The 20930-nt window shown below is 36.6% G+C and overlaps 1 protein-coding gene across 3 annotated transcripts in view; it reads left to right on the top strand.

The window, feature by feature from the left end:
• Window positions 1-10384, top strand: part of YTHDC1 (YTH N6-methyladenosine RNA binding protein C1) — a 34923-nt gene extending 24539 nt beyond the window's left edge. For 2 of the 3 annotated variants that reach the window (XM_054728670.1, XM_008158738.3), the window contains exons 11-17: window positions 734-900; window positions 3419-3501; window positions 4727-4763; window positions 4836-4899; window positions 5010-5072; window positions 6514-6648; window positions 9374-10384. In XM_054728670.1, coding sequence (XP_054584645.1) covers window positions 734-900; window positions 3419-3501; window positions 4727-4763; window positions 4836-4899; window positions 5010-5072; window positions 6514-6648; window positions 9374-9598 — 774 coding nt within the window. In that variant the 3' untranslated portion in view covers window positions 9599-10384. The remainder of the gene's footprint in view (window positions 1-733; window positions 901-3418; window positions 3502-4726; window positions 4764-4835; window positions 4900-5009; window positions 5073-6513; window positions 6649-9373) is intronic. The other variant, XM_008158739.3, reaches the window with a different exon arrangement.
• The last annotated feature ends 10546 nt before the right edge of the window (window positions 10385-20930 follow it).

Raw genomic sequence — 20930 nt, 5'->3', positions numbered from 1 at the left:
GATTTTAAATGGCTTATCATTATGTTATTACTGATATTCTGAACTTTGTATACATTTTAGAAATACCAGTTAACATCTTTGCTTACATTCTCTGAATAGAAGGAAGCTTTATAAAAAGTTCAGTACACGTACTGAGATTTTCAAGTCTGCAAATGAAATTAAAAGTGCAGTTATTTAAAATAAACCCAAACCTTTGACTCTCATAGTTTCTGTAGGTAATTTTGAACCAGAAGTAATGTTTTCATTGCTTATAAGTGAAAATGTTGATAATTGGAAAATAAAACTTAACTTTTAAAAGCCCATTGATTAGTATGCCTTCATAGTTAATCTAATATATTTCAGGGCATTTAGCAGTTTATAATTATCAAAGTTGTTAGCACACACTAACATACATGTTTTTCCTCCACTGTATTGAGATGGGTGGTTGGGTTTGTCCTGATATTTCTGTATTAATACAAAGAAATAATTTGCAGAAGGTTATTGTCTCAAAGTTTTACACAACTGCATTTGTATATTTAACTTTGTATATTACAGTTTTTCCTTTATTAAATACATGAAACTCTGTTGAAAGATTTAAACCTCTCAAGGAAGCTTATTGGAATCCCATGTGATCACCAACTTTGGGAAGGAAACCTCCAAAACAGTCTGTTTTTGTTCTTGTACATCATGAAAATAGAAATTTATTGAAGTTTCTTTTATTTTCATCTTGTAACTTACTACTTTCCTATTCTAGGAAATTGAACTTGAATGTGGAACCCAGCTTTGTCTTCTATTTCCCCCCGATGAAAGTATTGACTTGTATCAGGTCATTCATAAAATGCGTCACAAGAGAAGAATGCATTCTCAGCCCCGATCAAGAGGACGTCCATCCCGTCGAGAACCAGTCCGGGATGTGGGAAGGTTAGAAACGTTCTTTGGACTGATAGTAGGCACATGTGTCAGAATAACATGATGGAGGAATGTGATTCGTCAAGTTTGTCCTGCGATAAAGAAGAAAGAGAAAATCCTCAAATCAAGCTGCATGGACTAGTTTGTGGCTTCATTGAGGATTTCACATGGTCACCTTGGTCTCAGTCATTTTTCAAGAGGAAAATGGGGATCTTTCCTTATACAGAAAAAAATTATTTGCTAAAGAGTAATAACCAGTTTAGATTAGTTAATATTCTGATAATACAATGTATAAAATTGAAATGAGGTAGGCCTTTGTTGCTCAGAACAGGCTAGAAAGGAGGAAGTCTTTATTCACAAAAAATGTTAATATTTTGTAAAAAGCCTTTTCTTGCAGGTGTGTCTCTGGATAAGCCTTATGAGATATGGGACTTTTATAAAGGATCACTAATATTTTTTCAGAAGATGACGCCTCATTTTAGAGGATAAAATATTTTAAGTTGTTTTGATATTCAAGAGGAGCATTATTGGGACTGTTTCAAATTTTATCACCGTGATGTGTTATCCCCATTGCCAAATATTCTCTAACATGTACCCAGTGAATTCGTACATCTTGCTGAGCTTCTGAAAACAATAGGTCCTTTCCAAAGGGGATCAAGTGGCCCTGGGAGACCCGGCAACAAACCAAAAAGAAGGGCTGTTGCTGTGTCTGTTTACAACTTTTCCAGATGCTGGCAGTACCTGTGGACTTAAAGTGTTTTTTAGAGGATCGCCATGGTTATTGATCACTACTTTATGAACTAAACATCATTTTCCAGGAAAAGGGGGTTTAACTTGTTACAGAATTGGAGAAGTCTTTGCAAAGGACTGATTTAAGCCCTTCCACCCAACACCTTCCCCTGTATAGATTTGCATACAGCTAATCTAAAATATTCTGCTAAAGACTGTTGGATGTATGGTTGATGAGATGAAATGGTTAAGTTTCCTTTTGATGGAAACATCCTGTGGTAGGTACAGATAATCCAACAAGAGTCCCCATTTCTTTGAGCTTAAAAAGGACACTGTCAAGTAGGTAGGAGGAAACCTGGCAGAGCCCCCTTATTTTTGGCCTAAAAGGACTGAACACCAAGATGTCTTTTGAAGTTTTAAACTAAGAGGTTTCCAGTGCAATACAGTACATACAACTGAAGTTTTTACCTCAGTTTTGCAATGGACTGCAAACTATACTTATTACACCACTACACCTTCTCTCAAGCCTGCCAGGGCCTCCATATATGTATGTGGCTTACAACTTAAAGTCAGTAGTTGGACTACTATATGAACTGTTACTATCATGTTTTATACCGGTCGTAAATGCACTCCCCAAACTACAAGAAAGCGGTATGTTTATTTTTTAAACCAGCTTTTAATTTTCTTAGTCTTATTTATTGTAGATGCAACTGTGTTATTCTGTTGGGGGGTGGGGCTTGGGGTTATTGCAATTATAGTTTACATGAACTTGTGTTGCAAAAGTTAATGAAAGCAGTTAATATTCAGAGAAATAGCTGGAAAACTAGTGATGCCAGGTTATTTGACAGAGTTTTTTGATAGAGTTTATTAGACATTAAGGATAAAAAGATATTTATTACCTAAAAACTTGAATTTTTAAAAATTTTGTGTCGCTCTTTTGTAAATGCTAAGTAAAACGAAGTGTATTTAAGTGTGCTACATTAACCATTAAGATTTATGGAAGACTTAGTAAAGAGCAACACTGCAGAGTAAAATATCCCCTTCTAAAGAATACACTTTGATCTTTTATGAACTCTGTTAAAACTCTGCCCCATTACTTGCCAGTTCTATTTTAAGACATTGTCTCTGGAAGAAATTCCTTTAATTTTAAAATGTTATTAAATACAGAAATTTACTTTTTATAGAATTAAGATTATCAAAGATTTCCTGTACAGTCACTTTTTATCAGTATCAAGTTTTCTGTATGATGATGTGAAAAGTATAATTTTGTGCAAAGCAGAAGAAAAATATTTAAGAAATTCTTAATTTTGTTGAGACTTATCCTAAAATGACATTAGTAAGTTTTAAAAAATAGATTTTAAAGTTTCCTATTGTGTAATGATATAGTATTTTTTTCCCCTTTTTCACCTGAATGGAGACTTTATTTGGGAAAGTGTATTGATTGTTAAACTGGATATTTATTTTAGTTCGAGAGTGGCTGGCTCATTCACTTTTGTTTAGAGTACTAAAATGTGATTTATGTATTTTGAGCAGGGTACTCTTTCCAACTGTCTCACCATAGCATGAGGATTGCAGAGAATATCTACTTCCAGCAATACATTTAAAGGTTGATTTATAGTAATCTGAGGAATTAAAATTTAGACATTTTAAGATTTGTTTATCACAAATTTTGGGTTTATTTTAAAGTAAATAATGGGCAATCCTCTGTACTTCTGTCAGAAACTCTTACTTTGACTCTTACTTTGCTCTTTCTTCTCCCAGCAGTTTTTGGTTTAATTTCTAATATGTCTAATTTGTGTAGGCGTCGACCAGAAGATTATGATATTCATAACAGCAGAAAGAAACCAAGGATTGACTATGCCCCTGAGTTTCACCAGAGACCAGGTTAATATTTTATAATCCTGCGGATATTTGACTTAAATTACTAAACAGCAACACCACCACAAAAACTTCTGATTTAATGTGTAGTTTTAAAAGTGGGAAAACTAGGACATGACTACTTAAACTTTAGGAAATTAATAATCATCCTCACCTAGTAATTCTTCCTTTCCTTTGTTAAGGTTGAATAAGCTATTCTAGTGTGACTCATGATCATAAATGTTAATTACCTGAAATTGCTAATTTATAATTATTGCACAAGATTAGGTGTAGTTAGGGAAAACAGTCTTATACTCTTTATGCTTTTTAGTCCCTATGATATTTAGTATTTCAAGTGACATAGCTTTGATTGGAAACTGAAATTATGCTATATTTTTCTAAGTAAAAACCTTCAACTTCATGTATTTAGAGAGGAATGGGAAATAATTTTGTTTATAATCTGAAAGCCAGCTTTTAAGTTAGTCCTTTTCCTTAATGAAATTTAAACAAGTAAAACCTGTATTTATGAGAAGATAATATTTTAAACAGTGTTATATTTATAAAAATTAACAGTTTTGGAATTGCTGTTAGCATTATTAGTGGCTTGATAAACTTTATTCTCCAAAATGGGATATTAGAGAGTGAAATTAATTTTTCTTCATTAACATGGCCACGCAAATTGTTTGTGTTTTAATTTGCTGAGTTCATAGGAAAAGAAGGTGGGAAAGAATATTATCACCATGGTTCTTTCATTTAAAATGTACACATCTTTATTTTTGCAATTTTTTTATTCTTCCTTTTAAATTTACATTTTTAAAAGTATCCTGTGGTTGATCTAGCAAGACTCTGTATACTCAGGTAGAAGGTAAACAAGACTCTGTATACTCAGGTAGCAGGTAAACATTTGTTTTAAAGAAATTCTATTACAGTGTCCTCCAGATACTTCCTCTGCCCTTTCTTATGGTGCAGAATGAAGAAATTTTCTCACGAAATTGGGGTGTGGATTTAGAAGATCCATATGAAAACCTTTCTAGCAGTTTATAATTCTGTGGTATCAGTAAATTATTACTCCCTAAATTATCATGCAATATAAGAAGAAAATCCAAAAATGGAATAATGTAATTATAGTGTCACTTAGTAGCATCACTGTATTCATGGGAAGAATTGAGATGAGTGGATAAGGAAGGTTTAATTATGATGCCATAGTAAAAACTATAAATTTGATTTACTAAAATGCTTGATGTTTGAACAGGGTATTTAAAGGACCCACGATACCAGGAAGTAGACAGGTAAGTTGGGTTCACTCTTGCTTAGTTTTGAATTACATTCTTGGAACTAGTTTATGAATTACCTGAATTTAGTTTCACAAATCTTATTCCCAACAGACGATTTTCAGGAGTTCGCCGAGATGTGTTTTTAAATGGGGTAAGCATTTCACTTCATATATTAAATGTACATAAAATCAGGATCTGATTTATTTTACTGTTCTGGGTTTGATTTCTATTTGTTATTGACATTATCATCTTTTATTTTAGTCCTACAATGATTATGTGAGAGAATTTCATAACATGGGACCACCACCTCCTTGGCAAGGAATGGTTTGTATTCTATTTTTGCAAGTTATTTACAGTTTCACATATTTTGAGTGCTTATGTGGAATATGATTGTTAACAGTTACCCATTAAGAGACTTAAAATATATACCACTGGTAGTAAATAATTGCATGTTGTTTTTAAAACTAAAGACTAACAAATGATTTGATTTGTGTTAGTAGCAGGCTTAATTGATAAGAATTATGGTTTGTTATTGTAGTAGCTAGTGGTATAAACTCTCCCTGGGTTCATATATCTTATCTTTTAAATTCTGACCTTGGGCAAGTTTTATTTCTTTTTTAGTTTTTCTTGAGTGTATAACTCAGGAGACATTCCTTCATTCTTTGTTTGGCTCATCAAACTAATATTTATTATCCCCTCTCTGTAAGGCATTGTGTTAGCTCTGAGTATACATTGGTGAATGAAGTGGTCATTATAACTATCCTTGTATGGCTTAAAATTTAATGGAGTACTGTCAATCTCATATGATTGTGGAGAAGCTAAACGTACAGAATACATGTAAACTTTAGGATAGTGCCTGATCTTAATGTTCAGTAAACTTTTCATACAAAAATAAGATTAATTAAACCCTCTTTCTAATTTTTAATTTTTTTTCCTTTAAGAAAGTTGGATATTATTAGAGTATATTTTAAGGTATTGAGAATAGCTGAAGCATTAATTCCCAAGATATAAAAAAATTGGAAACTTAAGTAGTGTTTTTTTTTATTTCTTATCTTTTAAAAGAAAAAAAAAGTTAACACTTAAGGTACTACATACAGATTGATGAATTATGAGGTTTTTTTCTTTTAGATTCTATGAAAATTTTAAAAATTAAAAATATTTAATAACATCTTGGCACTAACAAACAAGGAAAGTGACCTTTGACTTGCCGTTAATTTATTATCAATTTAAAAGTTCATTACTTCCTAGAAGGTTGTTTTTTTTTTTTTGTTTGTTTGTTTTTAAGACTAGGTTTTTACATTGTGGTTACAATGGCTGATTCTAGAGCCAGAAATGCCTCATGTTGTACCCCAGCTTCACCCCTTAGCAGTGTGATCTAAATCAAGTTACCTAAGCAGTTGGTACCTCAGTGTCCTCTTTTGTAAAATAGGAATAATAGTAACTATCTCATAGGGTTGCTATGAGAATTAAATGAGACCTGTAAAGTGCTTAGGATCATTCCAGCTCACAGTATGTAAGGGATCACTATTTTTTATTAGTATTTAAATGATACTGTATAAAAGTATAAACATTAAATATTAAAAGATGTGTAACTAGAGTTTAAAGTTTATTACGGACATTTTCAGCAAGCAAATAAAGGGTATTTTGAAGAACCTTTATGCCATCAAAGTAGATGGCTAGTATAGATAAATTATTTGTTTGGGGTGGGTGGTTTTTTTATAAGGATATTTGATGTACGTGCTTATGGAAGTGGGCTTTTTTTTAGGCTCCTTATCCTGGAATGGAACAACCTCCACATCATCCTTACTATCAGCATCATGCTCCACCTCCTCAAGCTCATCCCCCTTACTCAGGACATCATCCAGTACCACATGAAGCAAGATACAGAGATAAACGAGTAGTAAGTGCATGAGAAGGCACAAAAGTGAGGGAACTACTTAGAATTCTGTAGATAATTTAAATGTGGAGGCTACAATATTATGTTGAGTGGTGTTTCATATTCTTTTTGCAGACTGTTTTAGAGTAGTTCACAACTTGTTTTTAAAGTGGCCAGGCCCTTTGGATTATTTAAATAGACTATTTCTTCTGATCAAACACAAATTCTTAAAGTTGAGGTAACTGCTACATACAGCTCTTAGATAATTTCCTGGGGGTATATAGTATACCAGGATATTTTCTTTCTATACCGCTGTCTTTAATTATAGTTGTGTAATTAATATTATTGCAAATAGATATTTTAAAAAATATGTTATTGATTTCAAAGAGGAAGGGAGAGGGAGAGAGAAACATCAATGATGAGAATCATCGATTGGTTGCTTCCTGCACGCCCCCTACTGGGGAGGAGCCTGCAACCTGGGCATGTACCCTTGACCAGAATAGTACCTGGGATCCTTCAGTTTGCAGGCCAGCGCTTTATCCACTAAGTCAGATCAGCTAGGGCACAAATAGATATTTGTAAGCTTTTTGTATATTCTAACTAAATTAATTTTCATAGGATAGATGGTATATATATCTTTGATTCTTAGAATGATGCTAGCAATCTCTAGTTTGAATTTATTGGGATTTTAGTATATTAGTCAGGCTGGTTTTGTTTATTAACTGGTATTCAGTTTTTTCCCTAATAGTGCTTTTATTTTTAAAAGTGAAGTTGTTTTCTGGCACTTGTTAACACAATTTCTTTGTATGTAGGTTTGGTAGCCTTACAAGGGTAGTTTGATTGTTAAAGTAGGATATACAATTTGAAATTTCACACACCAATCCCTCCCTCCCCAAATAAATATTCTTTTATCTTTCACTTAGATGAAGAGTATGCATATTTGAGAGGGTCATTATGCCCATTAGTTTCCACCGTAGCCTGACTTTGAGATGCTGTCATCTGTTGTCATTTATTTCCTTATACCAGAGATTTTTCAACCTTTTTTATCTCATAGCACACATAAACTAAAATTATGCAGCATACCAAAAAAATATATTTTTTGCTGATATGACAGAAAAATAGGTATAATTTTTATTGATTTATAAAAAAATAGTAGTAATAATAATAATAGTAATTACCTTTTTGTTCCAAGGTGACTTTTTAAAAAATGAGGTGCCTATAGTTGTATATAAGGATTTCTGGTACCAAGAATTAACCCAACAGATGTAACCTTATTATGTGACATGACCAATAAGATGCAACTTTATTTTTTAAAAAAATGTGTTTTTATTGATTTTAGGAGAAAGGAAGGGAGAGGGATAAAGGGATAGAAACATCAATGAGGGAGAAACATTGACAGGCTACCTCCTGCACCACTGGGGATCAAGACCAAAACCCAGGCATCGAATTGGGAATTGAATCGGTGACCTCTTGGTTCATGGCTCAATCACTGAGGCACACTGGGCAAGATGCAACTCTATTATATGACCTATATATTTATGGTTCAAGACAGGGCACTTATGCTGGGTGGCTATTGTCATTTTTTATTTGACAGTCTAAAGGAAAAGAGGTAATTACTCCTGACTAAATAGTTAGGTATTGCAAGTTTTTAGGCACACCAATTGAAAATCACTTCTTTATCCTAACAAAGATAACAATCCTCAAAATCATATCATATTAGGACCATTAATATTCAGTTTAAGAATCCCAGCTGACGAATCTATAATAATAAAAGCGTAATATGCTAATTAGACCAGATGTCCTTAGGACGACCTTCCAGATGAAGCCAGGGCTGCGAGGGAAGCCCGAGTCCTGGGTGCCAGAGGGAAGCCAGTGCCAGCAGCCGTGGGAAGGAAGGCCTACTCTTGCACGAATTTCGTGCATCGGGCCTCTAGTGTTTATATAATATATATATGAAAGGTGGTAAGGTAGAATTGTGTTTTTTAATTTTCTGTATATTTATGCTAAGTAAAGGTGAGAAGTAAGAGTAGAAAGTCACTAAGTAAAGGTGAGAAGTAAGAGTAGAAAGCTAGAGCAGGGGTCAAGCTTAGAATTAGTGACAATGACCACTTGCATGTCACTTAGGCAGTTGTTAATCTTATCCTTGTCCTCCTCAGCCTTTTGTGTATTACTAGCTTTGTGTGGAATAGATTCCAGAATCTTACCTGAAGTACATATTTTCTTAAAATTCTATCAAATTTCATAAACTGTCATCAATAGTGGTTTAGTTTGAAATCTGGATTGTGAGAATTCCTAACTTCACTTGAAGAGTTTAGAGTTTGGTTCAAGTTAGCTTGTAGAATCAAAGGAGAAAGTTATTATCAGTAGGGTTTACTTGTTATAGGAAAATATTGATGATATTTATTAGCATTATTGTCAGCATATATGCATGATGTGGTTGATGGTCATTAGTAGGTGATTACTTTGGTCTAAATCTCATTTAAAGGGATTGGATGGAAAAGTCATTAAAGTTACATTCAGAAACTGCATGAAATGATTTTTAATGAGATAGGTATAATCCTCTATTGTAGATACCTAATTAGTTAAAACCTCAGAGTCCTGTTTCTAAATGTCAGAATTACATTCTGTGAATTACTGCATTAGTGCATTTCTCTAGATTCATTCTTTCTACAAGACAATAATTACAATAGTGACTCCATATTCCATTCAATTTTTGACATACCTAAGCAATTTCTTTTACCTTTTCTAGCATGATTATGATATGAGGGTGGATGATTTCCTTCGTCGCACACAAGCTGTTGTCAGTGGTCGGAGAAGTAGACCCCGTGAAAGAGATCGGGAACGAGAGCGAGACCGCCCTAGAGATAACAGAAGAGACCGAGAGCGAGATAGAGGACGTGATAGAGAGAGAGAGAGAGAACGATTATGTGATCGGGACAGAGACCGAGGGGAGAGAGGTCGATACAGAAGATAATGAGCTTTTGGAAGCACTGATTGTTTAAAGATAAAAAAAATCTTGTATTTTTTTTTTGTGTGTGTTTACAAGTAGTAAATTTATTTTCAGCTGTCTACTTAAAGTTCATTGTGTAGAAGGATTTATTATGACCCTATTTGTTCCAAGCATGCAGTATAATAAGAACTGGAAAAACTCAGATCCTCCAAAAAATGCACAGTTGACAATTTGAGTTGACACTTTTATTGGGGGCAGAATGGAACAGTCCACGAATGTAGATATTGATTTATTCTCCATAAATGTTCATCTACTTATACTGTGTTCATCCTAGAGTTATTTTTTTGTTTGCTTTCTTTCCTTTGGATTTTGATTGATAACTGCCATGATATTTTGCTTTGATGTGTTTCTACATGTAGTTGCACACGGTTCAGTAAAAATAATGCTGCTATCAAGTATGCAATTATTGAAGTATGATGGTTTGACTGTATGGCAGTGTTGTAGCAGCCTCTTGGTTTCTCCCTTTCCCTCCTTTTTTAAATCTTAAGTGACTTTTTATTTTTCTTCAGTCTTCAATGATGAGAGCAATATTATGAAGACATTGCGATCTAATTTTTAATCTTTTTCAATAAAAAAAAAATCCAAAATTCCTGTGTTCAGTAGCATGGTTGATGCTATTGTTTAGCCTTCCCCTCCAAACTGTAAACATTGGCTTGGAATGTTCACAACTTTGCTTGTGTGGCAGCAGAAGATAATTCCCACATTCTACATTGCTACTGTTTTGTATAAAATAAAATGGTAAAGATTGACTATCTGTTGTATTTCTTGTCTTGATGCAAGTTTGTTTTCTTATGCATTGGTAGACATAATGTTTTGTGTTTAGTAATTGTAGGAACCCATTTGCCTGTTTTTGCATATTTTGCCAGAAATAATTGACCTGGGCCAATTATATTAAAAGTTTACTTCTATTTCTAATGTAAGAACTAATGGTACACAGTGGAATTATGTTGAGATTTTGGTTAAGCATTTATCTGATAACATTTTAGGATCTACTCTGGTCATATGATTGCTTATTTCATGTTTTCTTTCATAATCATATTTGTTAAGTGAGCTAATTTATGGATGTTTTTCTACTTTACTTTTAAAATGTAACCCTCTTAATAGTTACACATTTTAAGTTAACCATCAATTCCTCCCAATAGTAGCAAGCCATATAAAAAGAGGGCCACATAAAAAAAGCAGTTTAAGAAAGATTATTTTGCATTTCAGTTTCTTGGGTTATACCTGAAACTTTGGGCTTTCTTAGGTTGAATATTTAAACACTTGGCATATTTGAATATTTGACCACTTATTTTTTTGTCTTCATAGTAGTATAATTATGCCCAGTTTGATATTTAATCTATATTTATTGGTCTGAACAGGGGAACCCAGGAACTATACTCTTGAAGGATATTTAAAACTCAGTTTGCTTTTATGTTCTCACTGTAATCTTTTATATACATAAAAGGCTAATATGCAAGTGTCCCCTTCGGAGTTTGATCGCTCGCTATGATGTGCACTGACCACCAGGGGGCAGCGTGGAAGGAAGGCCCCCCGGGGTGGCAGCCCGATCCCTGATTGCCGGCCAGGCCTAGGGGACCCTACCTGTGCATGAATTTTGTGCACTGGGCCTCTAGTTTAGAATATTTTCCCTTGCATTCACTATTCTTTTGAGGTTTTAATCAGCTGTATTCTGATTATAAAATTATGCATTGTAATTTTAATAGAAAATGGTATTTTTATACAATATGGATGTATTTCCTGCATTTCAGAAGCCTGAAATAGTTGTGTTTGTTTTTTTTTAAATATATTTTATTGATTTTTCACAGAGAGGAAAGGGGAGGAATAGAGAGTTAGAAACATTGATCAGCTGCCTCCTGCACACCTCCTACTGGGGATGTGCCCGCAACCAAGGTACATGCCCTTGACCGGAATCGAACCTGGGACCCTTCAGTCCGCAGGCTGACGCTCTATCCACTGAGCCAAACCGGTTAGGCCTGAAATAGTTTTTGTTTTGTTTTTCATCGTTGCTTATTTTTTAATTATAGTTAACATACAACATTATCTTAGTTTTAGGTATATACCCCAGTGGATTAGACATCATATAATGTATTGATTATCCCAATGAATCTTGTATCCATCTGACATCATACATAGTTATTGGAATATTATTGACTATATTCCCTATGAAGTACTTTATGACTATTCTGTAACTACCAATTTGTGCTACTTAATTCCTTCACCTTTTTCACCCCCTTCCATCTAGCAAACATCAGAATGTTCTCTGTGAGTCTGTTTCTGTTCTGTTGTAGTTTTATTTACCTATTTGAAGAATAAAGCCTACGGATTTATTTTAAATCTCAAAGTGTAACTGAAAGGAAAGAACATTTAAGTGAGCCACGCAGCCGGGCACATTAGGGAGATTTTTGAGTTATATATTCTAGTATATTCTGCCTGACGTAGGTAAAATGTTTGATTCCTAGAATATTTGAAATTATTTTATGACACTTGATAGTTAATTTGGAGAAAGTTGAAGTTCTAGATTAATATTTTTCCTCAGAAATATAGACATTGCTTTGATATTCTCCAGTTGATGACAAGACTGATGGTGGTGCAATTTCTATTTCAGGCAATCAGTTTTTTCCCTTCTGAGATCTTCCACATATCCTTTGAAATTTCACAAAAATGAATATTCATACAGGTTGGCTCTCAATTAGCCATTTCTTTTTGATGATCATATACCTGTATGTACCCTGGAAAACTTAGTTGCATTGTTTTAATTTTCTTCTCTTTAGACTTCAGTTCCTTTTTTAATTTTTTATTCAATTCGTCTTAACTAGACCTAGATTAGTGCTCACTTTATTTCATTTTTTTTTTTGCCTTTTTTACACTCGAGATTTCCTTTATGTCATGTTCCAACGTTCCCTTTGATTCATGTATTTTAATTGTAGCAATTTTTATTGTCTAAAGCTGTCTCTCTTAACCAAGTTTCCCTCAGAAAGCTGAAACAGAGAAGGGCTTGCATGCTAGTATTTTATTTCTGCAACTAATCCTATGAAACAGGAGTGTGGAACAAGGAAAGTGAACAAGAAAGAAAGGAAAGTCAGGGCCAGGTCATTGAGCTTGTCATTGCTGTGGATAATTGGTCTGTATCCTGCCAGGAATATCTGAAATGGTGCATAGAGCACTCCTCGGATTGGTCCCCCTGAACAATGGTAGAGACCAGAATGTTTTGACTGACTTTTATCTTCTACTAAAGGCCAGGTGCATGGGATTCGTGCACTTGTGTGTGTGGGGTGGGGGGGGCGGCGGTGGTCCCTCAGCCTGGCCTGTGCCCTCTCGAAGTCTGGGAGCCTTCAGGGATGTCTGAACTGGCCTAAACCTGCAGTCAGACATCCTTGGTGCTGCTGGGGAGGCAGGAGAGACTCCTGCCACTGCTGCTGACAGCCATGAACTGGCTTCTGGCTGAGCAGTGCCCCCCTGTGGGAGTGCACTGACCACCAGGGGGCAGCTCCTGTGTTGAGTATCTGTCCCCTGGTGGTCAGTGCATGTCATTGCGACTGGTTGTTCCACCATTCTGTCTATTTGCATATTAACCTTTTATTATATAGAATTGGTCAAGGGTTGTATATGGTGATAACAGCACTAATTGGTATTCATGTAGTGAAAATCAATGCAGCTTCTCATAGATGTCACAGTAACATCAGAGACAGTCAGTGGCAGAAAGTAGATTGTTCAGTGCAGCTGAAAAGTGATGATGTCTTGCTGTCTCAAGGGAAAGCTAGTTGACAATGTATGCAATGGCTGAAGGAAATTGGAAGAGTGGAGAGGGAGGAGTGAAGATGTGAGTTAGGCCAAAAAATGTGATCAATGTAATCCACCTTTGAAATGCTCTTATTTTTTGATACTCTCACTTAAATCCAGTCAGAGTTCAATATAATGGCCAAATTCAACATTTACAAGGAAGAGTTAGTAAAACAGGCTTTTCTCCCTACTACTGCAAGTCATGCTGAGAGAATAGTATTTATCATCTTCCTCTATTACAAATTCCTATTTCCCTCTCAGTGCCAGCTATTGGTGTGTTCTAAATTGCTAGTCTGATGGGATGACATGAGCCTTTATTCCTAAGGTCCCTTATGCTTCTTGGGTCATGGTTGCAGCAAGCGCACTCTCAGTTATCACTGGGCACTGAGTTAACCACCCCTCTGGGTTTTAGGCACCTCTCTGCATCTCTTGGGTCTTGGATAAGCCCCTTCCTTTCCTATCATGTCATTGTGATCCTAGCTCCTTAATGTAGTCAGGGTCAATAATCCCCACTGATAATTGCATTTGCATTTATTTGCCCACTGTCCCATTAATGTGAGGAGTCCAGAATGACCATGTGGAAGTAGTCATAGCTTTAAGTTCAGGGGAAACCTCCCTGTGACCCTTAATAGAAGTGTTTCCACTACCTCCTCAGAAGCAGAACCCAGAAGAACCTGGTGATTCAAGATTTTCAGGTTGGTTCTCCCCCCTACCCTGACCCAGTATCAGGGTCTCATTTTTTTTCTACCTGGGCCCTGACTTTGCCTTAGGTTGTGAATTGAGTTTCCTTTGTAGCTCTGCTGTCTTTGCAATTAAATTCTAAACCTGATTGCTGCTGCAGAAGAAAAGTCTCTTTAAACACTGCCAAATATTTTTCACTTTCACAGCATATTTTGGTTTAATATTTCTTTAAACTGAGCCATTTTAATAATGTTCTAAGACTTAATAAAGCCCTTTCACTCTGTAAACTACATAGTTACCATTGTATCCCATACTGCCAATAAGTCAATACTTTACATTCCTGTGTACTTCACCCCAATTCCTTGCTCCCCTGTGTGAATCTTCTAAATTGTGATTTTAGGAGTGTTAGGAGTTATCATCATTGCACGTGTTATCAGTAATGATGTCGTTATTGCCAGTTATCTTGTGAATTATCCAAGTCTTATCTTGTAGGTGTATTAATCAGAAGCAGTTCTGGTACAAACTGCATTGGTCTGAAAGCAGAGCCTGAGAAAAGAACCAGAATGCAATAGTTTATTTTGAAAAAGCCTAGGGTATAGGAGTAGTGTGAAAAGCCACGGCCAGCGTGGCTTTCCGGTTCAAAGGCTTGGAGAAAGAGCTGACGCACAAATGGATACACAAGAAATATTAATTTGATTATGGGGGGAGGCCAGGGAAAAGCTCAACTACAGCAGTCAAGTTCCACTGAATCTCCATTCCCAGCTGCTTTTATTTACTAGAATACACAGTTGCCTTTTAGGAATGCAAACAGACATATCAATGGTACTGTTTAACAAACAGTAAGATTATCAGGTTTGGGGGAGTTTGCTTTAGGCCATTGAGTCAGCATTAGGTAATAAAATGTAAATATTCACCCTGTGAATATCAAGGGAGCCCAAACTCAGCCTTTTGGTGGACTCCTCACATTTATATTAATTACTGCTGATCTTGGTTTCCAGCAGAGTAGGGGTCAGGGAAGGGTGAAACAGGAAGAGAGGAAAGTAAATTATGTTACAAGCTAATCATCATTGTGACATCACTGGAATTAAGCCCACTGGGTCCCAGTAAGATGCTGTACGGTATGGTATAGACCAGTGGTCGGCAAACTCATTAGTCAACTCAGCCAAATAACAGTACAACGATTGAAATTTCTTTTTCGAGAGCCAAATTTTTAAAACTTCTAATGCCGCTTCTTCAAAATAGACTTGCCCAGGCCGTGGTATTTTGTGGAAGAGCCACACTCAAGGGGCCAAAGAGCCACATGTGGCTTGCGAGCCGCGGTTTGCTGACCACTGGTATAGACCTACAAATGACCACCTGAGGTGTGTTAGGTATGTTCCTTCAGCAGTTTCACGCAGTGATGTCAAAGAAGCCTTAGTGCAGAAGGTGAGAGGTCTGCTCTCACATTATAATTGTGTAAAGCTTCTTGCCACACCAAAAAGTAGAGCAAACAATGGGCGGAAAAGGTATAAGATGGAATATAATAGTTGTGAAATAGACAAGATCCCTCCCTTTAATCTCTTGTTGCATTTTGCAGTATATTATTCTTTATGTGGATGAAATATTTTTCACTACCTCTGAGGTTGCTAATAAGATTAAACTTTTGCCTTTTTAAAATTATCTTGTTCACTATGCCTGTTTATTCTGAGGTGTGTGTGTGTATTTATTTATTTTGGCTTACTCTGCCATTTTATTAGCTTTTCCCAAATGTGTGCTCATCTCTTGTTTGATGTTTATATTTAAAAATGAAGCAATAGAATGACTCATGGAATGTCTTTGTACCTGTGAAGGACTTTGAGTTTGGCTGGCTTTGAGTTTTATGCTGAATATGTATTACTGAACATTACCTAAGGTGACCCATATGTCAGAATGAGAAAGGCTTTACTTGGGTGTTCCATCATTTCCAGTTTCTTTATTTCATCCCAGACTATTTCAGTTTCTTTAGAAAAGGACTCAATGTGGGGAGGCAGGGAGGTGTGTCTAGGTATGGTGCAGGGCCCACAGTATGAGTCTACCTCAGGCTTTTCTGTTCTCCCACTAACCTTTTTCTGCATCAGGTTCCAAGCCACAGTCATATGTTGCATTTCATTGTCATATCTCCTTAATCTCTTTTAATCTGGGATAATCCCTTGGTCTTTTTTTGAGGGGGGGGATCTTAATTTTGACACTTTTTATGAATTACTAACCAGTTATTTTGTAGCATAACCCTTAATTTAGGTTTTCTTATGATAAAACTGGAGGCCCAGTGCACGGATTTGTGCGGGGGTGGGGAGGGGTGGGGAGGGCGGTTCTCAGCCTGGCCTGCACCCTCTCACAATCTGGGACCCCTTAGGGGATGTAGCAGTGTGCCAAGCAGCAGGTGGCCAGGGAGGAGCCCAAGCTGGGGCTGGGTGCCGCACCGCTCCCGCTCATCATGGCCTGCTGCGCCTGCCACTGCAGCTTGGTAGTGCTATCACAGAGTCGGGAGAGACTTCCCCCCACCGCAGCTGCACTCCCCAGCCATGAGCCTGGCTTCTGGCTGAGCAGTGCTCCCCCTGTGGGAGTGCACTGACCACCAGGGGGCAGCTCCTGCGCTGAGTATATGGTCAGTGTGCAGCATAGCAACTGTGCCCTCTCGCAATCTGGAATCCCTCAGGAGATGTCCAACTGTTGGGCATTCTGGTTGTAACTTAGTCTTTTATATATATAGATTCAAATTATGTATTTTTGGCAAGAATACCACAGGAGTGATGTGCTTTTCTCAGTACATCATTTTCAGGAAGCATATGAAGTTAATCTATCTTATTAGTGGTGATGTTAACTTTGATCACTTGATTAAACCTACTAGACCTGAGGCCCTGAACCTAACTGTCCCCTATACCTGGGCTCCTGAGCATTAAAGAGAAAAAATCAACATGATATAGAAAAATGTTAGTTACATGTAAACAAGTGGTTAGAATAAGATGGAACTTGGAGACATTGTAGAAAATAGGTACTAGACAAAGTACCAAAAATTAGGTACAGTGGTATAGCGGCAGATCCGAAAATTACCGAAAAATCGGTACAGTGGTCTGGTAGGGTTAAGATGATGTCTGCAATGCTCTGCACTGTAAAGTTATGATTTTTTCCTTTTGAAATTATCTTGTGAGGAGATACTTTGAGATTGTAAATACTGTTCATCATCATGCTTTTTGCTCTCTAATTTTAGTTTTTCTTGACAGATAATTCTTACATGAAACATATGATGGTGTTTGTCTAATGGTAATTTCTATATTCATAATTTCTTCTATAATAATTAATTGAAAGACTACCATAGGAAAAGCACCCCCTTTCCTCTCTTTATTTTTCTTTTTATCACTATAGGGTTATGAATTTTTAAAATTTATTCTATAATAGTCCACAACTATTATTAATTTTGTTGCTGAAATCATTCTATATTTGACTCATTGGGACTTCCTGTAGTTGTCCCCCATATCCTTTTAACCGGTTTTTCATAATTTTGTGTACTTTATTTTCTGAAGCCATCTTGTATTGTTCTTTCTTTTTTCAAAAATATATTTTATTGATTTTTTACAGAGAGGAAGGGAGAGGGATAGAGTGTTAGAAACATCAATGAGAGAGAAACATCGATCAGCTGCCTCTTGCACAGCTCCTACTGGGGATGTGCCCGCAACCAAGGTGCATGCCCTTGACCAGAATCGAACCTGGGTGCCGCACTGCTTGCACTCATCACGGCCTCCTGCGCTTGCCACTGCAGCTTGGTAGCGCTATCGCAGAGTGGGGATGCTCTATCCACTAAGCCAAACCAGCTTAGGGCACTTGTACTTTTTTTACCTGAGGACTAAACTCAATCATTTGTCCAAAAAGCCATTGTTCCTTTCTTGAGGAATAGTATCTAGAAACTAAGATCTGTATACTAGGTGTGCTCATTGCTACTGGGAGATCATTGCTTCTAGGTCCTCTTATTAGAGAGAATTGGGAACTATATGTATGTATAACTTTTATTGTCAGCCTAGAGAATAAAAACATCTTGATCCTAACAAAAAGCAAGGCAGAAAAAGTAGGATGCAGCAAGCAAAAACATGGTAAATAAAACCTTAAATTTTACAGATAAGTACAAACTAATTTTAATGTAATATATTCATTTACATTTAATGTAACATAGTAAATTTACATTAACTTAAATATGAATTAAGTAAACAAATTAAAAACAGATTTTCAGATATTTTTAAATTTATCTTTATTGTTGAAAGTATTACAGATGCCCCTCTTTTCCCCCATTTGACCCCCTTCTACCCTGCTCCTGTCCCCTCCCCAGTTTTTAATGCAGCTTTTATTTTTGTTTATAAGAGAAATAACTAATACAAAATGACCTAAAATTGCTTCATATAATATATATATATATGCATATATATGTGTACATATTTAGCCAATACTAAGTGAAAATTAATGCAATATTATTAATATCAAACAAAGTAGAATAAAATAGGCATAATAATAATGATAAACAGAAACATTTCTATGGAAAAAATTCACTAAGAATTAACAAGAAATTTTTTTTGAAATATACCTCAGAAACTGGTAGACCAAATACAAATTAGTATGAAAGTTGATTATTTTGGCAACAAAAGTTACAAGATTCATCTATTGAATCCTGCAGCTCCAAATAGAGTACATACATTCTTCTCAAGTGCACATGAAACAATTTATAAATTTGACTTACGCAGCATTACAGATGAATTCTCAACAAATTCTAAAGTATATGAGACATCTGACTATAATGCTATACAATTTTTTAAAATTATTAATTAAAAAGGAGTACCCCTCCCACAAACACACATTTAAGAGTTCTCTTCAGTGTAGTGGACTGAGCTGATCAAAAATGACTCAACACTTCTCCACTTCTGCTTCAATTGCATACACATCCTGAAAAAAAGACAACATAGGACAATATACACAGCCAACTATAAAATGAAGAAAGAATATCCATCTATTGTTAGCACAAGAGTGAGTTCCATGAATATATGTTTGTGGGACCTATTTTAAAATGGCTTTGGGGAGAAATAGATTATAAGGGCCTTATAACAGTAGGAATCAAATTTTGCTCGATAGAGTGCAGTGATTTCAGGCTAAAAATAAATAAATTGTAATGGAACTGGTAACCCTATACACTGTAGCAGAGACAAAACCATTTTGAAGGGATGCTTTTACAATGCAGGGGACATGTGGAATTTTTGCAGAAAGCAACATCTACTAAAGATTAATTCATAAAAACCACATGAAAAAATGAAGACCATATAAAATAGGATGATTTGTCCCTGAGGATTGCAGACAGACAAGAATAAGAATGAGATTTAAAAATAAGCATGTTTAAAATATTCAGAGATGAAAGAGCAGCTAACACAAGAATGGAATGGGGTGAGAAATATGAGTATAAAAACTAGAGAGGAACCAAGATGGTGGCATAGGTAAACAGCTGAACTTGCTGCCTCGCACAACCACTTCAGAACTATAACTAAAAGACAAAACGGATATCATCCAGAACCATGAAAAGGCAGAGTAGAATTTATACAACTAGAAGGAAAGAGAAAAGCACACTGAGACTGGAAGGAGGTGAGGAGGTGCAGAAGTGAAGTGCAGAGGTACGGAGGCGTGCATGAAAGGGACTGGCAACTGGGTACGCTGTTGTCTTTTTTCAATCGGGAGGGAGATACAAGCTCCCAACTGCTCTAAACTCCAGTTCTGGGCGAGACTATGGGGACCCAGACTCATACGGAGAGAAACTGGACTGTCTGGCATGGGGTCAGAACACGAGGGCGGCTTTCTCTCAGAGGTGCTTGCAGCAATCATTGTTTCTGCATGGTGCCGCAGGACACAGAGACCCAAGGACCTCTTTGGGGCAGGGCTGACAGTCAGCCATTGCTGTATGCTCTGCCCTGGTGATTCCCTGAGACCCTGCCCCACCCAATTTACAACCCCATCCAAGCTGTACACAGAGGCTTTTGCATATGAATGGCCAGGCCTTTTGCAATCTAAAACCTAACAAACTGCAACTGGGTCAGAGAGCCCCAGAACCTCCAAAAGAAGGCCCAAGGCTGGACAGCAGCTTGCATTGCTTCACAGCTGGGGCTCATCTGGGCACCTCCAAACCCCAAACAAAGAAGAGGAATCTGCAGATCTCTCTGTAGCTCCTGCTGGGTAACCTCAGGCAGTGGCTGACTTTGCACCTCCTTGGAGATCCAAGAGCCAGTGTACCCAGTGGTCAGAGTGAGACCATCCTGATTACAACTCTTCAGATCCATAAGAGACACACTCAGGGGGCAGACTCAGTGAGCATCAAAGCCCCACTGAAGCAAGTTCTGCCCCTTAAGGGTGTTTTCCGCACAGAAGTTCTCCCAACATAGACACAACTGATCCTCACAGTCAATTGGCCTGGAGGTCAATTCCTCCCATTGATTTAAACAACAATCAAGGCTTAACTACAACAAGGCTGTGCACACAGCCCACAAAGGGGTGCACCAAGAGTGTCCACCTCAGGTAACTGGGGAGGCTGAGCCACTGGGCCCTATAGGACACCTAGCACACAAAGCCACTTTATCAACACAGGGAAGCAGCCAAAATGCGGAGATAAAAAAAAACATGTTACAAATGAAAGAAATGGAGGAAAGAAAACTACTGGATATAGAGTTCAAAACCACGGTTATAAGTTTACTCAATAATCTTCTAGAAACCTATGAGAAATTTAGTCAGACCCTCAAAGGTATGAAAAAGGACCAATTAGAGATTAAGCATACACTGACTGAAATAAAGAATA

This window comes from Eptesicus fuscus, chromosome 2 (genome assembly GCF_027574615.1).
Source record: "Eptesicus fuscus isolate TK198812 chromosome 2, DD_ASM_mEF_20220401, whole genome shotgun sequence".
In the NCBI taxonomy this organism is placed as follows: domain Eukaryota; kingdom Metazoa; phylum Chordata; class Mammalia; order Chiroptera; family Vespertilionidae; genus Eptesicus; species Eptesicus fuscus.
This window is presented reverse-complemented; position numbering and strand designations above follow the sequence as displayed.